General features: G+C 37.2%; 1 protein-coding gene across 1 annotated transcript in view; it reads left to right on the forward strand.

The window, feature by feature from the left end:
* Positions 1–20,542, forward strand: part of OSTM1 (osteopetrosis associated transmembrane protein 1) — a 30,854-nt gene extending 10,312 nt beyond the window's left edge. Inside the window, exons 2-6 of the mRNA XM_006881170.1 lie at positions 2,012–2,126; positions 11,661–11,758; positions 15,572–15,739; positions 18,584–18,749; positions 20,487–20,542. Of these exons, the coding sequence (XP_006881232.1) occupies positions 2,012–2,126; positions 11,661–11,758; positions 15,572–15,739; positions 18,584–18,749; positions 20,487–20,542 (603 nt within the window). The remainder of the gene's footprint in view (positions 1–2,011; positions 2,127–11,660; positions 11,759–15,571; positions 15,740–18,583; positions 18,750–20,486) is intronic.
* Positions 20,543–21,654: the final 1,112 nt, after the last annotated feature.

Raw genomic sequence — 21,654 nt, forward strand, 5'->3', positions numbered from 1 at the left:
GACATACTTTGGACATGTTGTAAGGAGAGACAGGTCTTTAGAGAGGGACATCATGCTGGGTAGAGTAGAGGGACAGCGCAGGAGGGGAAGACCCTCTACGGGGTGGATTGATTCAGTGACTGGGGTACTCGGCATGGGTGTGTCAGAGGCAATGAGATTGGCACAGGATAGAGCATGGTTTAGGGCTATGAGTCGCAAACGGCTCAACGGTACATAACAACAACGACAACTATAGACTACCAAAAGGATAAGGAAATCTGGGAAGAAGTGAAGCTAGAGTGCTTCTTAGAAGCCAGGTTGGTGAGACTCTGTCTCTCATACTTTGAGTATTTTACTAGGAGGGACCAGTCACTGGAAAAGGACATCATGGTTGGAAAAATAAGTCCGTGAAAGAAGATTTTCAATGAATGGAATGGCACAAAATCCAACAGGATTTTGTTCTACATTGAGTAGCCCTGAGTTGGAATGTACTACTTGGCACCCAACAACAACACTGAAATATTTACATATGAAATTATATGTATGTTGGAATTTGCTTTAAAACAATCTAGGAATGGATGGGAGTAGAACTCAAGCAAGAATGACCATGAATTAAAAACTGTTGAATCTGATTGACTAAACGGAGCCACTCTAAAATGAATGTCAGAAATACTATAAAACAAGAATTCTTCCTTTCATCTCTTGCTCCTTTATCACCCATTTTGACTGATCATATTCTTCTGTGGAGTTTCACTTTCTTTTGTTATGTCACTCTGTGGTGAGGTTCTTGAAGTCTCAGTGCTGACAACGTTCCTTCATATACTTTGTATCCTCAGAACTTACAGTGTATGAGAGGTTTTAAGTAAGTTTGAAAGAAAGAGGTTGTCAGGAATTCATTCTTTGCTTGGAACTAACTCAAGGGAAAAGAAATAGGTAACAATTTAGGAACTTAGATTTTATTATTTGGTAGTATGAGTTTTTTTTTTTTTTTCATTATCAAAATGGTGCAAACTAGATAGGTCACATTTTCTTACAGATTATGACACACTGACTCAAAAATTGCCCCAACAGTGAACCTAGATGATAATGATATATGTTAATTGTTCAGGAATTTAAATAACAGAGGCAGACAAGAAAATAAAAATCACCCCTCTTTCTATAATTTAGACATTGCTGCTACGTTTTAAAACCATTCTTAATATCTTGTATTGTAAAAACCATCAGACTTTCAAATGTGTTTAAAAAACTTTTCAATATTATTCAATGAAAAAACTTTATATTGTCATTTACATAGTTTGCATTCACTGTTTGTTTAAGGAAAAACACCATCATTGTATGCTTAGAAAAATCTTCAAAACTATTCCCTAGTGAATTCTTATCATAATTTAAAGGGTATTTTCTCCACTAAAATAAAAATAAAAGCCCATTTTAAAATGATAGATTAAATACCAAAGCAAAAGCTTTACATTGTCCCATGAAAAAAAAAAATAATTCACTTGCTCCTAATCCCTGATGCATGGCGCTTCTAAGAAGCCACACAAAACATACATTTAAATACCATGTGCTCTTGCACAAAGACAGACATATCCCACACTCAATTTATATCTAAATATTTGAGATTGTACTATACAGACTTATTTAGGAAGCTGAGAACTTCCTTTGTTAGTGAGCCTGTTGTTGTGTACCGTCAAGTCAGAACCAGCCCATACATAGCTGACCCTCTAGTGAGTTTTCAGAGGTAGTTAATCCCACAGGGGGAGATTGCCCACCCTTCTCCCGTGGAGAAGCTGGCACGTGCCTTCAGGATTGCAGCACAGCATCTTGCCACTAGGCCACCAGAGCTCCCTAGTACCTAGTACTGCTTTTGTTTTCATTATCATTGTTAATATTAATTGTTATTTAAACATACCAAACAAAATGTTGAAATGTTTTTAAAAAATAATTGTGATTGCTTTAATATGATTCTCCGAGTTATTGTTAGAAAATCTAAGCATACCCTTGATTGTATTTTTCTTTCTACATTTTATGACAGAATACTTCAGAAAGTCAGAGTTGTGCCAGAAGTCTCTTAATGACAGATCGAGTCCAAATAGTTGTGATCCTCTCTGAATTTTTTAATTCCACATGGCAGGAGGCAAATTGTGCAAGTAAGTAATTGTTTTATATTGTATTTGTAAGCCAGGTAAATACTAAGTTTATGTGAATTGTGGTTAGCATTATAGTTGTGTGAAAAATACTTGGGTAAATAATAGGTGAGAAGTACTAGAAATTTAGTTATCTTACTCAAGCACAAAGTACTATCTGTACTATAGTATTATATTTAAATTGTTGTTGATTGCCATCAAGTCAAGCACAACTCATAACAACCCTATGAACAAAAGGCCTGAAGCCTTTCTATAACTATCGGTATTTATCAAAGTTCATAGAGTTTCCAGAGGCATTATATTTATATTTTATATTTATATTATTTATATGTAAATATTATACTGTATTAAGTTTTCACTGTATTTTCAGAAATTGATGATTGTTTCTGTTGTTAACAGTAGAGATCTTTATGCAGAGTTCTAATAGATACCAAATACTGTTTTTAAAGATGCATAATTTCAGTTATAATAGTTAAGTTGTTTTCTATGTAAGGTCTTAATTTAAATATTTAACATCTTTATAAATGCTTCTGAGCCTTAACTGACAAAGCAGCTACACTAATCTGTCCTTGGTGAGGCACCATTAATTGTCTGAGATGAGGAAAATTCGTAATAACCACTTCACTGAGTGAGTATAGGAAGCTTTATGATTATTAATATTGCTTAGCTTTTTATAACCTTATACTCCCAATTTCTACACACATGACTTCGTGTATCACAGATACACAGAGCCATTGAGGATATAGTGCTCTTTTTTACTTCTGTGAGAAACATCAAATAAAAACATTATAAATATTTTGGATTTCATTAGCATAATATACTAATATTCTGCAAATATATAAATGTGATAATTTAGATTTAGATCTACTCTACCTTGTTCATCTATCTCCGACTGTAAAAGTCAGAGAACATTGATTATGCAAAGGCGTTTGACTGTGTGAATCATAACAAATTGTGGCTAACTCTGAGAAGAATGGGAATCCCAGAACATTTAATCGTGCTAATGCAAAACCTATACTTGGGCCAAGAGCAGTCGTCAGAACAGAGCAGGGTAACACTGCATGGTTCAAAATTGGGAAGGGTGTACATCAGGGATGTGTCCTATCTCCATACCTTTGCAACCTGTATGCAGAGCAGATTATCCAAGAGGCTGGGCTCTTTGAGGAGAAGTGTGGCGTCAGGATTGGTGGAAGATCTATCAACAATCTGTGTTATGCAGATGACACAACCCTGCTTGCTGAAACTGAGGAGGACCTCATGCACTTGCTGCAGAGGCTCCAGGACTGCAGCCTTCAGTATGGATTGAGGCTCAATGTCAAGAAGACAAAGATTCTTACAACTGGACCAACTGGCAGCATCAGGATGGATGGCAAAGAGATTGAGATTGTTCACAGCTTCAGTTTGCTCGGCTCCATGGTCAACACTCTTGGCACCAGCAGCCAGGAAATAAAAAAACGTATTGCAATGGGAAAGTTTGCTGTTAGGGACCTCTCTAAAGTACTCAAGAGCAGCGGTGTCTCTCTGGACACTAAGGTGCGTCTGATACAGGCCATGGTCTTTGCAATCACTTGTTATGCATCAGAGAGTTGGACAATGACTAGGGAGGATAGAAGGAAAATTGATGCCTTTTGAGCTGTGGTGCTGAAGAAGAGTATTGAATGTATCATGGACTGCCAAGGAAACAAACAGATTCATCCTGAAGAGGGTTAAACCTTGCTACTCCTTGGAGTCAAGGATTCTGGGGCTTCGTCTGACATACTTTGGACATGTTATAAGGAGGGACAGGTCCTTGGAGAGGGACATCATGCTTGGGAGGGTAGAGGGACAGCACAGGAGGGGAAGACGCTCTATGAGGTGGACTGATTCAGTGACTGGGGTAATCGGGATGGGTGTGTCAGTGGCAGTGCGATTGGCACAGGATAGAGTAGGGTTTAGGCTGTTGTACATAGGATCGCTATAAGTTGCAAACGACTCGACAGCACATAACAGCAACAACTTTGTTCATAGAGAGAGTCAAAACTACTTCATAGGATGTTCAACTAGAAGTCTGGTGGCCTAGTGGTAAGAAGCTGTGCTGCAATTCCAAAGTCACTGTGGGCCAAATCCACTAGTGGTTCAAATCCACCAGCCCTGCAGATAAGGATTTGCAGTTTATTCCCATGTGATTAACTACCTCTGAAAATCAGCAGGAGGGTCAGCTATGGGTCGGTTTCAACTCTATGGTATATACCAATAATCACCATATCTATAGATAGGAAGCTCTGGTGGTCTGGTGTTAAGAAGCTGTGCTGTAATCCTGAAGGCATGCAGTCTGAATCCACCAGCTGCTCCATGGGAGAAGAACTGGCAGTCTCCTCCTCTGTGATTAACTGCCTTAGAAAACTCTCCAGAGGGTCAGTTGTGGGTCAGTTCAGACTCGGTACATAACAAGAACAACAACACACTACAAAAAAGATTCCTGGTGATATAGAGCATTCACTGTGGCATGCTGGTAACTGAAAAGTTGGTGATTCAGGCCCACCAGTGGCTTCGCCTGGTGAGCAGCATCTTTTTTGTAACCTCAGAAACCCTAAGGAGGATAGCCATGAGTCCAAACTGAAGCATGTTTTTTACTTTATACTATATATGTTGTTGTTGTCATCAAGTCGAACATGACTCATAGTGACAATATGAACACAAGGCCTGACGCCTTTCTATAATTATCAACATTAATCAAAATTCATAAGAGTTTTGGAGGCATTCTCTTTAGGAAGTGGATGCCATTTCGGCTTCCAGTCAACTGAACACTCAGTCCAAAATGGATGTGGAAAAAACAAACAAAAAGATAAAGCAAAACCCAAAAAAACCCAGCCTAGTACACTAGGCCTTGATTGGCTCCTACAAGGGGCTCCCGGCCCACAGCTCAGAAACCTCCAATCCCAGCAGTTCACATATGCGTTTGTTTGTTTTTCTCCCCCCCTCATTGCTCCCCTGCTGGAACCCTATTGCTTTTCTTGTTGGAATATCTGCTGTTAAATTGCTTTCTGTGGCATTACTTCCTGTGAGGAAGCTTGCTGGTGTGTGTACAGGACTTATTTGGACAAAGTAGTTCTGGTCAGAGTTGTGGGGGTTTTTTTTATATTTTTTCTTCTTTCTTTTTTCCCCCCTCCTTTTATTATTATTAATTTTAATAAACATTTACAGAGGTTTTGGATTTCCATTCATTCATTGCCGTACTTTTCTCCCTGCCCACCCTTCCCACCAGTTCGCTCCCCTGTCCGAAAAGAAAAAGAAAAAAAAATTCGTTCATTGGTATACAATTCCCCCATCCCTTCCCCCTCACCCCCCATCCCGAGTACACTTCTCTATGCAACCTTAATTCTCAAACAAGATCCACACCTCACTCCATATACAAAAACCAACTCAAGGTGGATCATGGAGCTAGGACTAAAACCAAGGACAAGAACTTCATTAAAGAAAGGCTTGGTGGAACTTTAGTAGTCCTAATCCACAACATAAAAAGTCTTCCAAGTATCCTGAAAAATCTACAACCAGGAGAAGATAAAATAGATGAATGGGACCTTCTAAGAATCAAATCTCTGTGCACATCCAAAAACTTCTCCAGTAGGGTAAAAAGGGAAGCCACAGACTGGTGGAAAAAAGTATTTGGTAATGACATGTCAGATAAGGGACTTATATCCAGAATTCATAAAATACTTGAACACCACAACAAGATAAAGGTAAGTAATCCAATTGAGAAGTGGGCACAGGATATTAACAGACACTTCACCAAAGAAGACATTCAGGTGGCCAACAAGCACATCAGGAAGAGGGAGAGCCTTAATGAGATGGAATGACACAATCAGAGATGGTGTGGACAGCACAGGATTTGGCAAGGTTTCAACCTATTGTTCATAGGGTCACTAAGCATTGTTAGCAAGAACAACTAGAAAAGAAATCCAGTGATCAGCACCCTACTGTACATGGTAACAGAGGGTGTGAAATATCATATGGACACGAGAGCTGCTGTTCCTTAAAAGGTTGACACGGTAGAACCCTGGCTCTCCCAACTAAGCTTTTCAGGAACAGTTTTACTCTCTTAACAACTTTTCCACGTACCGTTAAAGATGGAACAACTGTACTTCTCCTGACTCACTGATACAGTTAGTCTTGGCTAGGAACCTTCTGTGTACATTTTGAAGAACTTTTAAAATCATTAAAGTTATACAGCTATACTAGAAAAATAGGAAGATTCTACATCAGCACAGAGCATATATAAGATAGATGTACATGAACATGTTTTGTGGACTGTAGAATCAGACTGACCCATAGCTGACCTTCCCTCAGGTTTTCAGAGGCAGTTAATCACCCAGGAGGAAGAGTGCTCATTTGGGACTCTGGAAATGAGATACTGCAATAACTTGTTAAATGTATGCTCCTTCGTGTATCATTTTATTCTTCTGGCTTAGTTTCCTTATTTTATTTTTTTTTAACAAGGGATTCTCTTGATTTCAAATGATAGGATGACCAGTTAGAATGGACCTGACCACCTAGAGAAGGTAAAGCTGCAGAGAATATAGAATGCTGCATGAGTACAGGAAGGGAAAAGACTAAGACCAGGGATGCTGGGTGGGGCTTCATTCCAGCTCTGTGTCTAGAGGCAGAAGTGCCTAGACAAATGCAGTTTTGGAATTTGCTTACCCAGAGGGAGTGTCTTTCTCATTTACACAAAGAAGTCTTTAACGGTGCTAGTTATTATCCAGTTCACCAAGTATAGGTTTTACTTTGGTTGCCACACTAATCAGTTTATAGTGATCCTGAATCCTAAAGTGTAAGATAGTAAAATAAGCATTGCAAATGGGTAGTTTGGAAGCAGCAGTGACATCCACTTCTGAAATAGCTTGCTTCCAGAAACTATGAATGTGGAGAAATGATGAAAGTTATAAAAGTCTTCAGGTCTTTCATTTATAGGGTTGCTTATAAGTCCTCTACAACTCCACAGTACCTAACAACAACAACAATGGGTAGTAGAGGGGGAAATGATGGTAGGTATTTGTAGATCCTAAGTCTACTAACTTCAGTAGATTAAAATGTAGATGAGAGAACTCTTTAAAAGGGATATATTAATGGGTATTCTTGTCATTACAGAAGTCCAGAGTGAAGGCTGCATAGTAGAGTAGACTTGGGGGGAGGGATTGCATAACAATCAAAGAGTTTTTCTTTCTTTTCAAGGAGAAGAGTCAATTGGGGGGGAGGGAGCGGGGAGGGAGAAAAGTGTAACAATGAATGACTGGAAACCCTAAGTCTCTGTAAACTTTCATTAAAATTAATTTACAAAATGTAGACGTGAAAATTTTTATGGAGTGTTTGAAAATGCAAGCTTAGGAATCAGATTGTGTAGGAATTCTAGCTTTTCACTACCAGCTGTGTGACCTTGGCAGCTTCATTAATTTCTCTAAAGTCCCGTTAATGTATTTATAAAATGGAGATAATGACAATAAAAGCTTCACAGAATTGTTGAATGGAGTTAATGTGGTAAGTGCCCCGAACACAACAAATATTTGTTAAACTTAGCCTTTTGCTGTTATTTGCCATTGAGTCAGAACTGACCCATAGCTGACCTTCCAGCAGGTTTTCAGAGGCAGTAAATTGCATGGGAAAAGATTGCACCTCCTTCTCCCACAGAGCAGCTGGTATATGAACCACTTACACTGTAACTAGTTGATAATTTCTCAGTGGGCCATGTCCTAGGGACACACCTCTCCCCCTGAATTATTGCAATAGACTTTTTTTTCTCCACTCCTAAAATAAGTCATATTAATGATCCTGAATTTCTGATGTCATGGGGTCTATGAAATTAAGGATGACTAAGTGTAGGTTGCTCTGAAGACTTGGCAAACACTAAGGCTCCAGGAATTGATGGAATACCAGTTGATTTATTTCAACTTACAGTTGTTGCCCTGACGTGCTCACCAGGTTGTGCAAAGAAATCTGGAGAACAACTATCTGGCCAATTGACTGGAAGAAATCCATATTTATTCCTATTTTTTTAAAAAAAACAAAACCAAAAACATGACCCAACAGAGTGGAAATTTACCAAACAGATAACTAATATCACAACGACTGAAACAGTAGCTCGACAGAGAACTACCAGAGATATAACCTGGACTTAGAAGAGACTGTAGCACTAGAGACATTTTCACCAATATCACATGAATCTTGGCAGAAAGCAAAGAGTACCAGAGGAATGTTTATCTTTGTTTCATTGTGTATGCAAAGGCATTTGACAATGGAGCACAACAAACTGTGGCTAACTTTGAGGAGAAAGGCAATCCCAGAACACTTGTTTGTGCTTATGTGAAACCTGTACTCTGACTCGGAAGCAGTCATCAGAACAGAGCATGGAAACATTACATGGTTCAAAATCAGAATAGGAGTACATCGGGGATGTGTTCTGTCTCCATAACTTTTCAATCTATATGTAGAACAGATCATTAGGGAGGTGGGGCTTTATGAGGAGGAATGTGGCATCAGGATTGGAGGAAGACTCATCAACAACCTGCGTTATGCAGATGACAACCTTGCTTGCTGAAACTGAGGAGGACCTGAAGTGCTTGCTGCAGAAGGTGAAGGACTGTAGTCTCCAATATGGATTTAAGTTCAATATCAAGAAGACAAAGATTCTCACCACTGAGCCAGTTGTCAGCATTATAATAGATGAAACAGCTCCACAATCAACATTCTTGGCACAGGCAGTCAGGAAATCAAAAGATGAATTGCCCTGGGAAAATTTGCTGTGAGGGACCTCTCTAGAGCACTGAAAAGCAATGACGTCAGTCTAGAGACTAAGGTGCACCTGATTCTGGCCAAGATCTTTGCAATTACTTGCTATGCATCAGAGAGCTGGACAGTGACTAAGAATGACAGAAGAATTGATGCCTTTGAGTTGTGGTGCTGGGGGAAAGTCTTGAACATAACCATGCACCTCCAAGAAGACAAATAGATCTGTCTTGGAGAAGGTGAAATCACGTTTCTCCTTCGAGGCTAGGATTTTGAATCTCTGTCTCACATATTTTGGGCATGTGGCTAGGAGGGACCTATCCTTGGAGAACATCATTCTCAGAAGGGTGGAGGGACAGGGCAGGAGAAGACGACCCTCAGTGAGATGGATTGATCCAGTAACTGAGGCACTGGGAGTAGGTTTGTTAGAGTCGTTGAGACTGGCTCAGGACAGGGCAGGCTTCAGAGCTGTTGTGCATGTAGGATCTCTATGAGTCGTAGACAACTCAACAGCATGTAACAATAATAATAGGTTGCAGACCATGTTATGTTGTGTGTTATGTGTTATGTATCATCGAGTCAGAGCTGACTCCTTGCTGACCCTCCATTAGGTTTTCAGAAGCAGTAAATTACACAAGGGGAGATTGCCCATCTTTCTCTTGCAGAGTAACTTACAGATTTGAATCAGGAGCTTTTGGGTTGGCAGCACGTCTTACCAGATCGCCCTTGTATTTGCAGCATTCCTTCTAGAGAAATTGGTAGAGTATCTGTAAGAATTGTTTAGTGGCCTTGAAATAAAAAAAAGAAAGAATTTTAATTGAATCTCTTCATTATCATTTCCTAGACCAGTGTGCAGTGGTTAAGTGCCCTGCTACTCACTGAAAGGACAGTTTAAACTCACAGTCTAAAGGCGAGCTGTTGATCTGCCAGCTGCCACATGGAAGATAATCTCTTCCCGTGCAGTGTAGTGCCTCTGAAAACCCACTGGAGGGTCAGCTCTGAGTTGGTTCTGACTTGTTGGTGCACAACAACATCTCCTCTGTGGGAGGAAAAAAAGTGATGATTTGCGCCAGTAAAGAACACAATTCTGTGAAGCAGTTCTAATCTGCCAGAAGGAGTTGTTTGTAGGGTTCCTCCCCTTTCTTTTTTTTTTTTTTTTCTAAAAAGATACTGAATGTTTCATGAATTTGAATGTCATTCTTGTGCAGGGGCCATGCTAATCTTCTCTGTATCACTCGAGTTTTAGTATATGTGCTGCCCAAGTGAACATCAGGGGGTTATTCTGAACCCCAAATGACTCAATGACACTTTACAACAACAGTAATCTTGTGCCTTGATAGCACTGAGAGTACCAGTAATGCAGCATTTGACAGCTGGTGGTTGTAATGACCTGTAGTATAAACAATAAATTTCGTTTATTCCTTTTATAAAGTAAGGAGAATATGTGATTATTTTAAGATTTTCATTAAAATGGGTATGATTTTTTAAAGCATTGGAAACAAATAGTGCTATATATTTAACTTTGTTTCTCCCTTGTAAATATGACCTGTTTGGGGAAATAGGATTTCTCTTTGAAGATCTTATCAATTAAACCATGTCAGAGTAGAATAGGTTCAAATCCTAGGCCTTCTTTTTTTTTCCCACAAAGTATTTTTTTAGATTTTATTTTAATAATTTTAATGAACACTTACAGAGATTTTGGATTTCCATTCATTCATTGTTGCACTTTTCTCCCTGCCCAGCCCTCTCCCCGCCCCCACCACCCCAGTTCGTGCCTCTCTTTGAAAAGTAAAATTCTTTCTTTGATATACAATCCCCCCCGCACCCCTCCCACCGTCCCAAGTACATTCCACTATGCAACCTTAATTGTGGACTCTTGTGATAACCATAATACCCTATCATACATCGCTTTTAAATTATTCTTTCCCTCATCTGTTTCAATGCAGTATACACAATTTATCCAGTTTTTCTTAGTCTTACTCCAACCCTGATATCAGCCCCATTTTATAGCAGTGACACCATGCAGTATTTGTCCTTTTGCGACTGAGATATTTCACTCAGCATAATGTCCTCCAGGGTCATCCATTTTGAATAATATTGCATGAGTTCTTTGTTTTTCAATGCAGCGTAGTATTTTCATTGTGTGAATATACCACAGCTTCTCTATCCATTTGTTTGTTGATGGGCACCTGGGTTGTTTCCAACTACTTGCTATTGTGAACAAAGCCAAGATAAACATGGGTGTGCATATATCTGCTTGGATGTCAGTTATGGTCTTTGGAATATATTCCCAGTAGTGGAATTGCGGGGTAAATCCTATGCCTTCTAAGTAGTGCCTTAGAAAAGTGTAGAACAAGCGTAGTCACACACTCCCAAGGAGAAAACACTATGTGATGATGGGATCAAAAGTGTCTGTTGGAGCAAAGGAGCACAAGCTCTATGAACAGCCACCAAAAACTAGGAGAAAGTCTTGGATGGAACAGTTTCTCTCTCACATCCTCAGAAGGAAGCCAAAAAACTCAGATTCAGATTTGACATCTGGCTTCCAGAACTGCAAAACCTTCCTATGTTCTTTGAAGAGACTTTGTGCTATGTTATCTTATGACATTTCTAGTCAACTAAGATAAGTGGAAAGCTTTGTGTGTTTGGAAAGTTCTCATAATATGGAACAAGGAGTTAACTGTTGTATGAAATAGAAGAAGTTAGCTTGGGAGGTAAATGACACTGTGTAATTGTTGTGTGAGATATATTAATTTCCTTTTTTTTTTTTTTTTACAGATTGTTTAACAAACAACAGTCAAGAGTTGTCAAACAGCACAGTACATTTCCTCAATCAATTTAATTACACCTTGACCTGCTTTGAGCATAACCTTCAGGTATTTTACATGCAATTCACGAAATTAAAATACTTCTTGTTTAAATGAATAATAATTTCAATTAGTATAGCATTAATTATTGATGTTTATCTATACATATGATTAAGAGGAGTTAGTGGACATGAATGTCTACTTTTAGGTTTTCCCACTTACCTAGCTTTAGGCAAATCATTAAAACTTCAGTTTTCTCATTTGTAAAATGGCAGTAATAATATCAACCTTCTTTGCCTTCAAGTATTTTGTAGTGAGGACACAATGAGATAAGTGTGCAAACATTAATCAGTGGTTAATTAAGTAAGCATAGACTTAATTAAAACATATTGTTCTAACAGGAAATTATTTTTACTTAAGCAGTATTAAAATATTTTGTAGTATACTGTGTTTTTGTCTATAGGAAGTTCACTCTGTCTCAATATTTGTATAAATACATTTTACTGACTTTAAAAGATACTACTTAGTAAGGTCACTTTGAATATTGAATTATGATGTAAAAAAGTAACATTAATAATCCTCCTTCTGGTTGTCATTTTCTTCATGTCTGAAAGTTTAGTACTAGATTTTATTGGTGGTTCAGGGAATGGTGATAAGGTTGTTGTTTAGAAATTAATATAACAAGTAAGAAATTCCCACAAGTAAATGTTAAGTATGTGTAGGATATAAATATGCATGATTTCCTCTTTCAAGAAAGTGACAATACCTTATTATGAATTTCCCTAAGAATATTAATTATTAGTTGAACATTTCCTAAAATGTGCTCCTCAAGATTTTGATAGATAACCCACTAAACAAAGAGTTTCATGTCTTGTTAAATTTGGGAAATGCATTACTCCAGGACAGTAAGTTCTTTTTAGGGAAATTTTGCAGAAGTTATGCGTGTCATTTCTGCTTTTGTTTCATTGATGTAGGTGGGTGGCCATGTACTCTTCTGAAGAAGGACTGTATCTAAAAAGAAGCAGCAATTAGGGATTGGAGACAATTTAGTTCTGTCACATTGGTGTAATTAAAATCTTAATGACCCTATTTACATCTTCCCTTTTCCATATTCTAGCCTTTGGAAACAAATTATTATGTATTCAAGGGGTAGAAGTGGAGCATTTAAGCTCTACTTCCTATAAGGGAAAATATCTCCTTATGTGATTTCCGTATCTTCTGTATGGAGCTGTTCCTCTGCACATTTGTTTGTCAGTGCTGTGTGTATCAATATGGATTTTTATTTTACATGTTGGATTATAATTATTTCTTTGAAGTTGTTTACTGTTTGCTAAATTATTTCTTTTTCAGTAGGACATTTGGTTGATATTTCGATTTGTCTCCTTTGTAGAATTTTTTTATTTGCTTGGTATTCATGGGACTAGTGATTCTTCTGTTTAGTGTTGGGCTCATTTTTTTCTTCATCTTCATGTGCTCAGTGTGTGGCAGGATGATTTTACCTGGCTAAGATGACTAGAAGAAATTGAAAAAGTCCCTCCATATACTGTTTGGCTTATGCAGCTTGGCTTTTGAAAACTCTCTCAGCAGGCAGTGTTTGTATATCTATCCCTCTAACAAATATTTATTGGGCACTGATTACATGACAGACAGTGTCTTGGACACTGAGAATAAAGTGGTGAACAGGACAGGACAGGTAAGATTTCTACTCTCATAAACTTATTTACCAGAAAAGATGAAATTAATAACAAGTAATTAAATAAGGTGATTGACAGTGATGAGTACTAGGAGGAGGTGTCAGCCTCCATTGTGGTCAAGTCAGAATTGACTCACAGTTGAACCTCAGCAGATTTTCTGAGGCTTTAAATCACATGAGAGGAGGTTGCACATCGTTCTTACATGGGTCAGCTGGTGGATTTGAACTGCCTGTCCTTGGGGTGGCAGTACAACTTCTTACCCACTAGACTATTACTTAAGATACAATGGGCTAGCAGGACCTTTCTGAAGAGTTGGATCTAAGATTTGAGACCGACACAGTCATGGGAAAGTGTTGCCACAGAAACAAGGATCAAGGCCTTGAAGTGAGAGTGAGCTTGGTATGTGCAAGCAATAGGAAGAAGGCCAGTTTGGCTGCAGGATAGGGAGCAAGTGTGGAATGCCATCTACGGAGAAAACCAAAATGAAACCAAACCCACTGTGATCTTTACAGGAGTAGAGGACTTGAGCTGTCTCTCATGGAGTCACTGAGTGGCCTCACACCACTTCCTTCCAGCAATCAGCTGCTTGCTTAACCATAAGTACACTACTCAGGCTCCTTACTGTATGGGTACATTTCCATTTATTTAGCCAGACCCCACAGTGATGCACGTTTGTTGCTGTTGTTAGGTGCTGTTGAGTATGACTCAATGAAGCCCTATGAACAACGCATCTGAACCTGTTCTGTTCTGCCAGCCTTACCATCTCTCACATACTTGAGCCCACTGCTGCGCTGGGCAGTCTATCTCATTGCTGCTGCAGTCCATCTCATTGGGGTCTTCTTTTCCTTCACTGACCCCTCCACCTTTCCAAGCATGATGTCCTTTTCCAAGTTTAGTTTGGTTCATTATTTTACTGTTACAAGCTGTTGCCTTTTTCATATGACTTGAAATATTTTAAATGGTGTGAATATTTGAGTATTTGGCTTAGTGTGTTGTGCTGCTAAGCAAAAGGCTGTATCGCTCCTTTGATGTGACTCCAGCAGCAGCTCTAGGGGAGAGAGATGAACAGTGTGTCCCCCTGTTAAGATTTAGAGCCACTGTGAGTTGGAATTCACTCAGTGGCATTGGAGTTGGTGTTTCTGTTTTTAAAGTGCTTGTATGACTATATCTGTGTGGTAGTTTCCTAGAAGGGAAATTGCACTGTCAGAATCCATAAAGGGTTCTTTTTTAATGCTCTATTTGTGATTGAACACATTTAGCAAAGTGCCTGAGTGTTTTGTGGAAAGCAGGCAATAGGCGATATCTTGTGGCAGAACTATAGGGATATTTAGTTGTTCTTCTAAATAGATAGTGAAGGAAACATTGTAGAAACTGTATCAATTTAATTTCTTTACCTTTTCCTTTTAGATTTCATTCCAATGTTGAGTTAATGTTACTTTTCCAGGCTACTAGGCTAAGCACAAAGGAAATAGAAAACACAACTGTGAACTTACTACTCAACACATTTGTTCCTGAAAATACAAGTGTCATCTAGAAGTAGAAAAACCTAGATTAGCTAACATAGTATTTTATATGTGCTATCACCTCCTCTCATTGAGATTATATAAGTCTTTTTTACTTTGTTTTTAACGTCTATTTTACTTTTATTGACTTAAAGGAGTCAAATTGTGAGTCTTGGAGTAAGAGGAATGGGTGAGAATGTAGTTTTGAAGGCTTTCCTAATATAAAAAAGTGCTATTTGACCTAATTAGTCAAATTTTGATATTGAATTGAATGCAGGGATAAGCATGATTTAATTATTTGGTAAAAGGATATATCAATGCAGGTAAGTAAATGATAAGACTATTTAGAAAATTTACTATATAAATAACTGTAATTTGACATGCAAACTAATGGAAGCCACAGTTCACAATAGTTAGTGCAATAATTTTCAAAATTTAAGAATATCTAAAAAGTGCCATATATTTTGTTATGTGCCTTTATATACTTCAAGTCTCTAATCCTTGGTACAAGTAGAAGTAGCTCTGTTTTACAGATGTTGAAACGGAGACTCAAGAGTGATGTAGTAACTTATCTAGCATCACAGGTCAGCACTTTAACATACTTTATTGTTTCTTGTCCTCCAGGGACATAAACAGCTATGTTAAAGGTTTATTGTATGTGTTTTGTGTGTCTTTTTTCATTTTAGGGGAACTCACATAGTCTTCTACAGCTAAGAAATTATTCTGAAGTATGTAAAAACTGTCATGAAGCATACAAAACTCTTAGTAGTCTATACAGTGAAATGCAAAAAGCAAATGAACATGAGAATAAGGCTGAGCCTGGAACACATTTATGCATTGATGTCGAAGATGCAGTAAGTCCTTTGCTTCCAATATGATATTTATTTTCCAATGTTGACTGTGATGTTAATGTTATTGTCCCTTTTGGGAGTACATTGGGATCTTCACATGCTGTTTCCTGCAAGAAATTATTAGTTACCAGATAATAAAACTTTAGAATTATATATCAAAGTTAAGAATGTGGTATACTTTGTTTAAAAATTTGATAGTGTGTACAATTTTCAGAGGCATAGGAGCTGTATGCTTACATTTCAGTTTATTTCACATTGCTTAATATAAACAATCTCTAGGTTTTTCTACAATGTTTCTCAAGGTATTTCCCCATGACTATCCCATTGGTTTGTTTGTTTTCTTCTTTTACTGTTTTGAAAGTAAGGGATTACTTACTGATGAAGGGAGTTCTGGTGACCTAGTGGCAAGAAGCTGCACTGCTGTCTTGAATGCATGCCATTCAAGGCCACCAGCTTCTCTGTGGGTGAAAGAAAGGCAAGCTCCTCCCATTCCATTAACTGCCTCTGAAGACCCTCTGGAGGGTCAGCCAGGGGTCGGTTCCAACTCCGGGTACTCAACAGCAAGGGGTTACTTACAGTCAGTCATTCTGCCATCATTAAAACATAAGCCACAACAACTATGCAATATTATCTCACCCCAGTCAGAATAGCAACATTTAACAGAATAGCAAGCAACAAATGCTGGCGAGGTTGTGGAGAAACTGGAACCCTTATTCACTGTTGGTGAGAGGAGTGTAAAATGGTGCAACCATTGTGGAAAGCGGTGTGGCACTTTCTCAAAAAGTTGCAAATAGAGATACCATTTGACCCAGCAATTCCACTACCCTAAAGAAACTAGAACTGCCACCCAAGCAGATATATTCACACCCATGTTCATCGCAGCTTTGTTCACAATAGCTAGGAGTTGGAAACAACCTAAGTGCCCATCAACAAATGAATGTATAGAGAAGTTGTGGTTTATTCACACAATGGAATAGTACACTGCATTGAAAAACAAGGAACTCATTCAGTATTATTCAAAATGGTTGACCCTGGAGGACATTATGCTGAGTGAAATATCTCAGTCACAAAAGGACAAATACTGCATGGTGCCACTGTTGTAAAGAGTGACTGACATCAAGGTTGGGGTAAGACTGAGAAAAACTGGATAGATTATTTATACCTAATTGAAACAGAGGAGGGAGAGAACAGTCTAAAAGTTATATATGATAGCATATTATGGTTATCACAGGAATCCAGAATTAAGGTTGCATAGCAGAGTGCTTTGGGGGGGTGGGGGCGGGGGATTGTATACCAACGAAGAAGTTTATCTTTTGCTTTTCAAAGAGAGGAGCGAACTTGGGGGAAGGGGGTAAAGAAAAAAGTGCAACAGTGAATGAATGAAAATCCCAAATCTCTGTAAATGTTCACTAAAAGTAATAAAATATAATTAAAAAAAGAAATTAATATAGCTTGGCATAAAAAAGTGAAAACAAATAAAAACATAAGCCACATGAGAACAGTCATCTTTTTTTGTTCACTACACAAGTATTACATTCAACTGTATGTAATATGCAAGCATTGGGTTTGGCTATAATGCCTAACATACAGTAGTTGTTTAGTAACAGTCTGTAGCGTTTTGCACTGCTAACCAAAAGACCATGATTCCAATGGTTTAAGTCTATCAGGGGCTCCTTGAGAGAAAGATGAGCGTCTCTTCCTGTAGAAGACTTAGAAGCTCAGAAACATGGTCATAATGCCTACTTTTACACAGAGCACCACTAGGTGGTGATCACGCCTTGTTAAGGCAACATGATGCTTGAGTGAATTTAGGTATTAGGGGAAATTTAGAAACCTTTGACTAAAATTATTGAGCCCAATATCAAAATTGATAAATGTATGGTTGTAAATGATAAATTTCTGCAGCATAGGATAAAATAGTGGATCAGCAATATTTTCAATAAACAATAAGAAAATTAAGATTCTCAAATGCTTCACTGAACAAAGCAGAGTCCAACTATATTTCTACTTACAGTTTTCTCTTTGAAATCTGTGAAAGGTTGACATTGCAGAGTACTCTGAACAGTATGAATTTAGAAGATGATATTTCTGTGTGGATATACAATGACTAATTGTAAATCAGTCTTCGTTGGCAGAAGAAACTGTCCTCAAACGAAAATAGATTTTCCCCCCACCCGAGCAGTTTTTATATAGACCGTTTAGTGATGCTGGTTACAGTCTTTGAGCTGTTTAATTCTTGTCCTCTTCTGACTAATTCTTCCCTCATTTCCACAGATTCACTGCCCCCTAAGGGTCCTGTCTGATCTTTAAGTTATTGTTGTCCGTTTGATACAATATAGATGTTAAATAAGCATGATTGTGTTAGGGTAGATATTTTTTCACTGGTTAAAGAATTAATTAGTTTCAAGAAGATTTCAGGAGATGTTTTTGGTTTAAGGTTTAACAATTATCGCAAGTAAGTAAGTTCAGGGGTTCATCCAACCTGCATGACTCCAGGAACTATGGAATCCTTGAGAATTCTAACAAGAGATTAGGCATCAGTTTCTGGGTAGCACAAATGGTTAATCAAATGCTTGCATGCTAACTGCAAGACTGGTGGTTCAGGTCTACCTAGAATTTCCTCAGAAGAGAGGCCTGGTAATATATTCCTGGGGGGGAAAAACAACCGCTAAGAACTTTATGAAATGCTTTTATTCTGTAACATGTGGGGAACCCCATGAATTGAAATATACTCAGTGGCCACAAGCAGTAGGCTAAAATCTGGGTACTTGTTAAATTATTAACAAAATAACTGTTTAAAATGGAACACAGATTAAACATAACAGTGGTATTTTTTTGTTGTTCCAGATGAATATTACTCGAAAACTTTGGAGTCGGACTTTCAACTGTTCAGTCCCTTGCAGTGACACCGTGCCTGTAATTGCTGTTTCTGTGTTCATTCTCTTTCTACCTGTTGTCTTCTACCTTAGTAGCTTTCTTCACTCTGAGCAAAAGAAACGCAAACTTTTCCTACGTAAGTTACTTTTTATAATTGTTCTTTACTTAGATCAAGCAAATCATACATACTTCAAAACTTATTTTAGCCTAAAATGACTCTGCTTCACATCGTACAGTTATGCGTGCTAATGGAAGAAATATGTGAGACATTTATAAAATGATAATAAAAATCCAAAGTAAAATGCCACTCAGATGATTTCATGTAGAAAGCTGATTACCTTCCAAATAATGTTAGCAAACATTAGAACAAATGGCGACAGACTGGCTTTGCAGTCTTGAAATAGAAATAGTAGAGATTTGATGTAGACAGCTCTCTAGTCCAGTGGAGAATAGTAGAACTTTCTAGAGTGCAACAGGTGGGGAGAAGCTACAGCTAACATGCAGACAATTTGTAAAAACTATACTTGACATGTAGTACTTGCTCTCTGCTTATTAATTTTTTTCCATTCTAGCCATCAGGTAAGACAAGGCAGAATAGCACTAACTACTACTTGTTAGCAGACTTCATCTGTATGAAAAAGAGTTGCTTTTCAGTCATATTGGTTTCTTGTATTTATTATCAGCATTATAATGTACCTTAATAATTTTAGTTTTTCAGATAGAAAAAATTTGGAGAGAAAAGTTAGGGTGTTTTGGAGGTTTTCCCCCTATTAACACTCCTAGTTTAGGAATGCTTTGTATTCTTACACTTAAAATCTTTCAGTCACTTCTTATTAATGGTTTATCTAATTCCAATTCTAATTTCATGTTACCTACACCTTAGCTCACACATTATCTACTTAAAGAGATCCTTCCTGATCTCCTAATCTAGAAATGAACACTTTTCTTCATCCTTCTGCAACTTTGGAAAAAAAAAGACTTTGACCTTTGATAGCACCTAATTACTAAACTTTTAAGTTAATATTTTTAATTCCCATCCTTATATGTAGTTGTTTCCCCTCATTAGACTGTATTCTTTGACTCCCTTTTTATTCATTCTAGTGACTCATTTCTATTAACATAGTGATAAGAATTCCTTGAAACATTCTTTTGAGAACTGTACACGTTTTTGTGAATATGCATATATATGTAATATACAACTCTTTTTTTCTTTGTAAGCTATTTATTGTATATATTTATTAACATTATTGAGAATTTGTTTACTGAGTTCTTTTAAGAAGCACTTAGATTTGGATTTCTAATACTATATAGCACTTTTATTTCCTTTCTTTTTAAATTGTTATCTGAGTGAAGGTTTACAAAATAGATTTATTTTTCATTTACTTTCATTTTGTAAGTAGACTATTTTCCATTACATATATAATTTGGATTGTAATGTTAAGAAGATATGTTATATCTTAAATTATGTTTTATTTGATACTGTTTCTAACAATCATGTGCAACTTCTAGCTACTAAGTTACATTTTCTGAGGTTGGTTCTGTTAAGGGGAAAAGCTAGGTTTTAGTTCTCAGAATAATAGCCTTACTGAGATTCAAACATAAAATTATTAGATGAGTACTGTAGTTGTAGTTTAGGAGCCCTGGAGCACAGTTGTTTGTTATGTGTTGGACTGATAACTGAAAAGTCAGGTTCCAGTCCACCAACAGCTTTTGATAGAAAGTTGAGTAAATCTCTTCCTATTCAGCATCTGTAGCCTTAGAAACCTTGGGGAGGGTTGCCATTGGTCAGAATCAATATGTTGGTGGTGTGTTTGGGTGGTTTGCATAAAAATAATGAGAATGAAATTTAAGTATAATACTGTCATTTATCTAGCCAAACGTCTCAAGTCCAGTACCAGCTTTGCAAACATTCATGAAAATTCAAACTGAAACTTTCAAAATGGATAACTAACATCATATTGAATCAAGGTGAATGGTGAAGATACAGCTGGGTCAGAAAGAAGATAAACTGTGATTTGAGGAGTCTTAAGAAATTCAAGGACTTATAAAATGCAAGGACCTCGTATTTCTTTTTAAATAAGAATTTTCCATTTTCCCTTTGGTTTTCCACTGTTTCTCTTAAGGTTTGACAGTCTTTATTTCCAGGCATGGCAATGATGTGTATTTTAAAGTGAATTTGTTAAATTAACTCAAGATGCCAGAACAATCTTTATTTTATAGATATATTATTGTTTGAGACTTCTAGTAGCTCCTTATAAACAAAAGTATCTTAAACAGCTATCTTTGACAACTATCATTTCAGTTTTAATCATTTACAGCAAAGACTTTGAGGACAATATACACACATTTGCCAAAGAGGTACAAAGAGTAAAATACTCTTCATTGTAGTGTTATTATTCCATCTGTATCTTTAAAGTATCACACATTGCATATAATATATGTCAATCTCTAATTTCTCTAATTTTTGAATTAATAACTACAAACCTCCCTAACAATTTTTAGAAGCAGTCAGGTACATAACATTTACCTTTGTAAAAAGATTTATGGTAACTTGTTTCTTACTTGACTTTTATAAATACTCTTTTACAATTTATTTTTTTTCCTTTATTTCATAAGTAATTTGAAATCACTGAATTGCTTTGTTATATTCAGGGAAGGATTGATTCTTTTTATACAAAAGATTTTCACTGTGAATTACATTAAGTTATTTGGCAATTTATAATTTATTACGACTTTAAATCAAATTTAGCATTGCCACATATTAAATTGTGATTTTTAAAAAGGAAGACTTACTCTTGGGATATATGGGGATTTTTTGAAGGTGAAAGAAAAGAGAAGTAAATTAAGTTTAAGATTCAGAAAATTGTGAACTTGAGGGCTTCTTTCTCTCATTGTGAAGAAGTTCATTTTGGGGGCAAAAAATCAGAATGAAACTATGGTAAAGAAAGCAGTTAGATTAAGATAATACTTATTTCTTTGAACTAGTAAATCTGATGGAACTGATAGGATTGAAGTGAAGTTGGATTGAAGACCTGAGTTTG

The sequence above is a fragment of the Elephantulus edwardii genome, unplaced genomic scaffold (genome assembly GCF_000299155.1).
Source record: "Elephantulus edwardii isolate Elephantulus edwardi_28Jun2011 unplaced genomic scaffold, EleEdw1.0 scaffold00013, whole genome shotgun sequence".
Classification (NCBI taxonomy): Eukaryota; Metazoa; Chordata; class Mammalia; order Macroscelidea; family Macroscelididae; genus Elephantulus; species Elephantulus edwardii.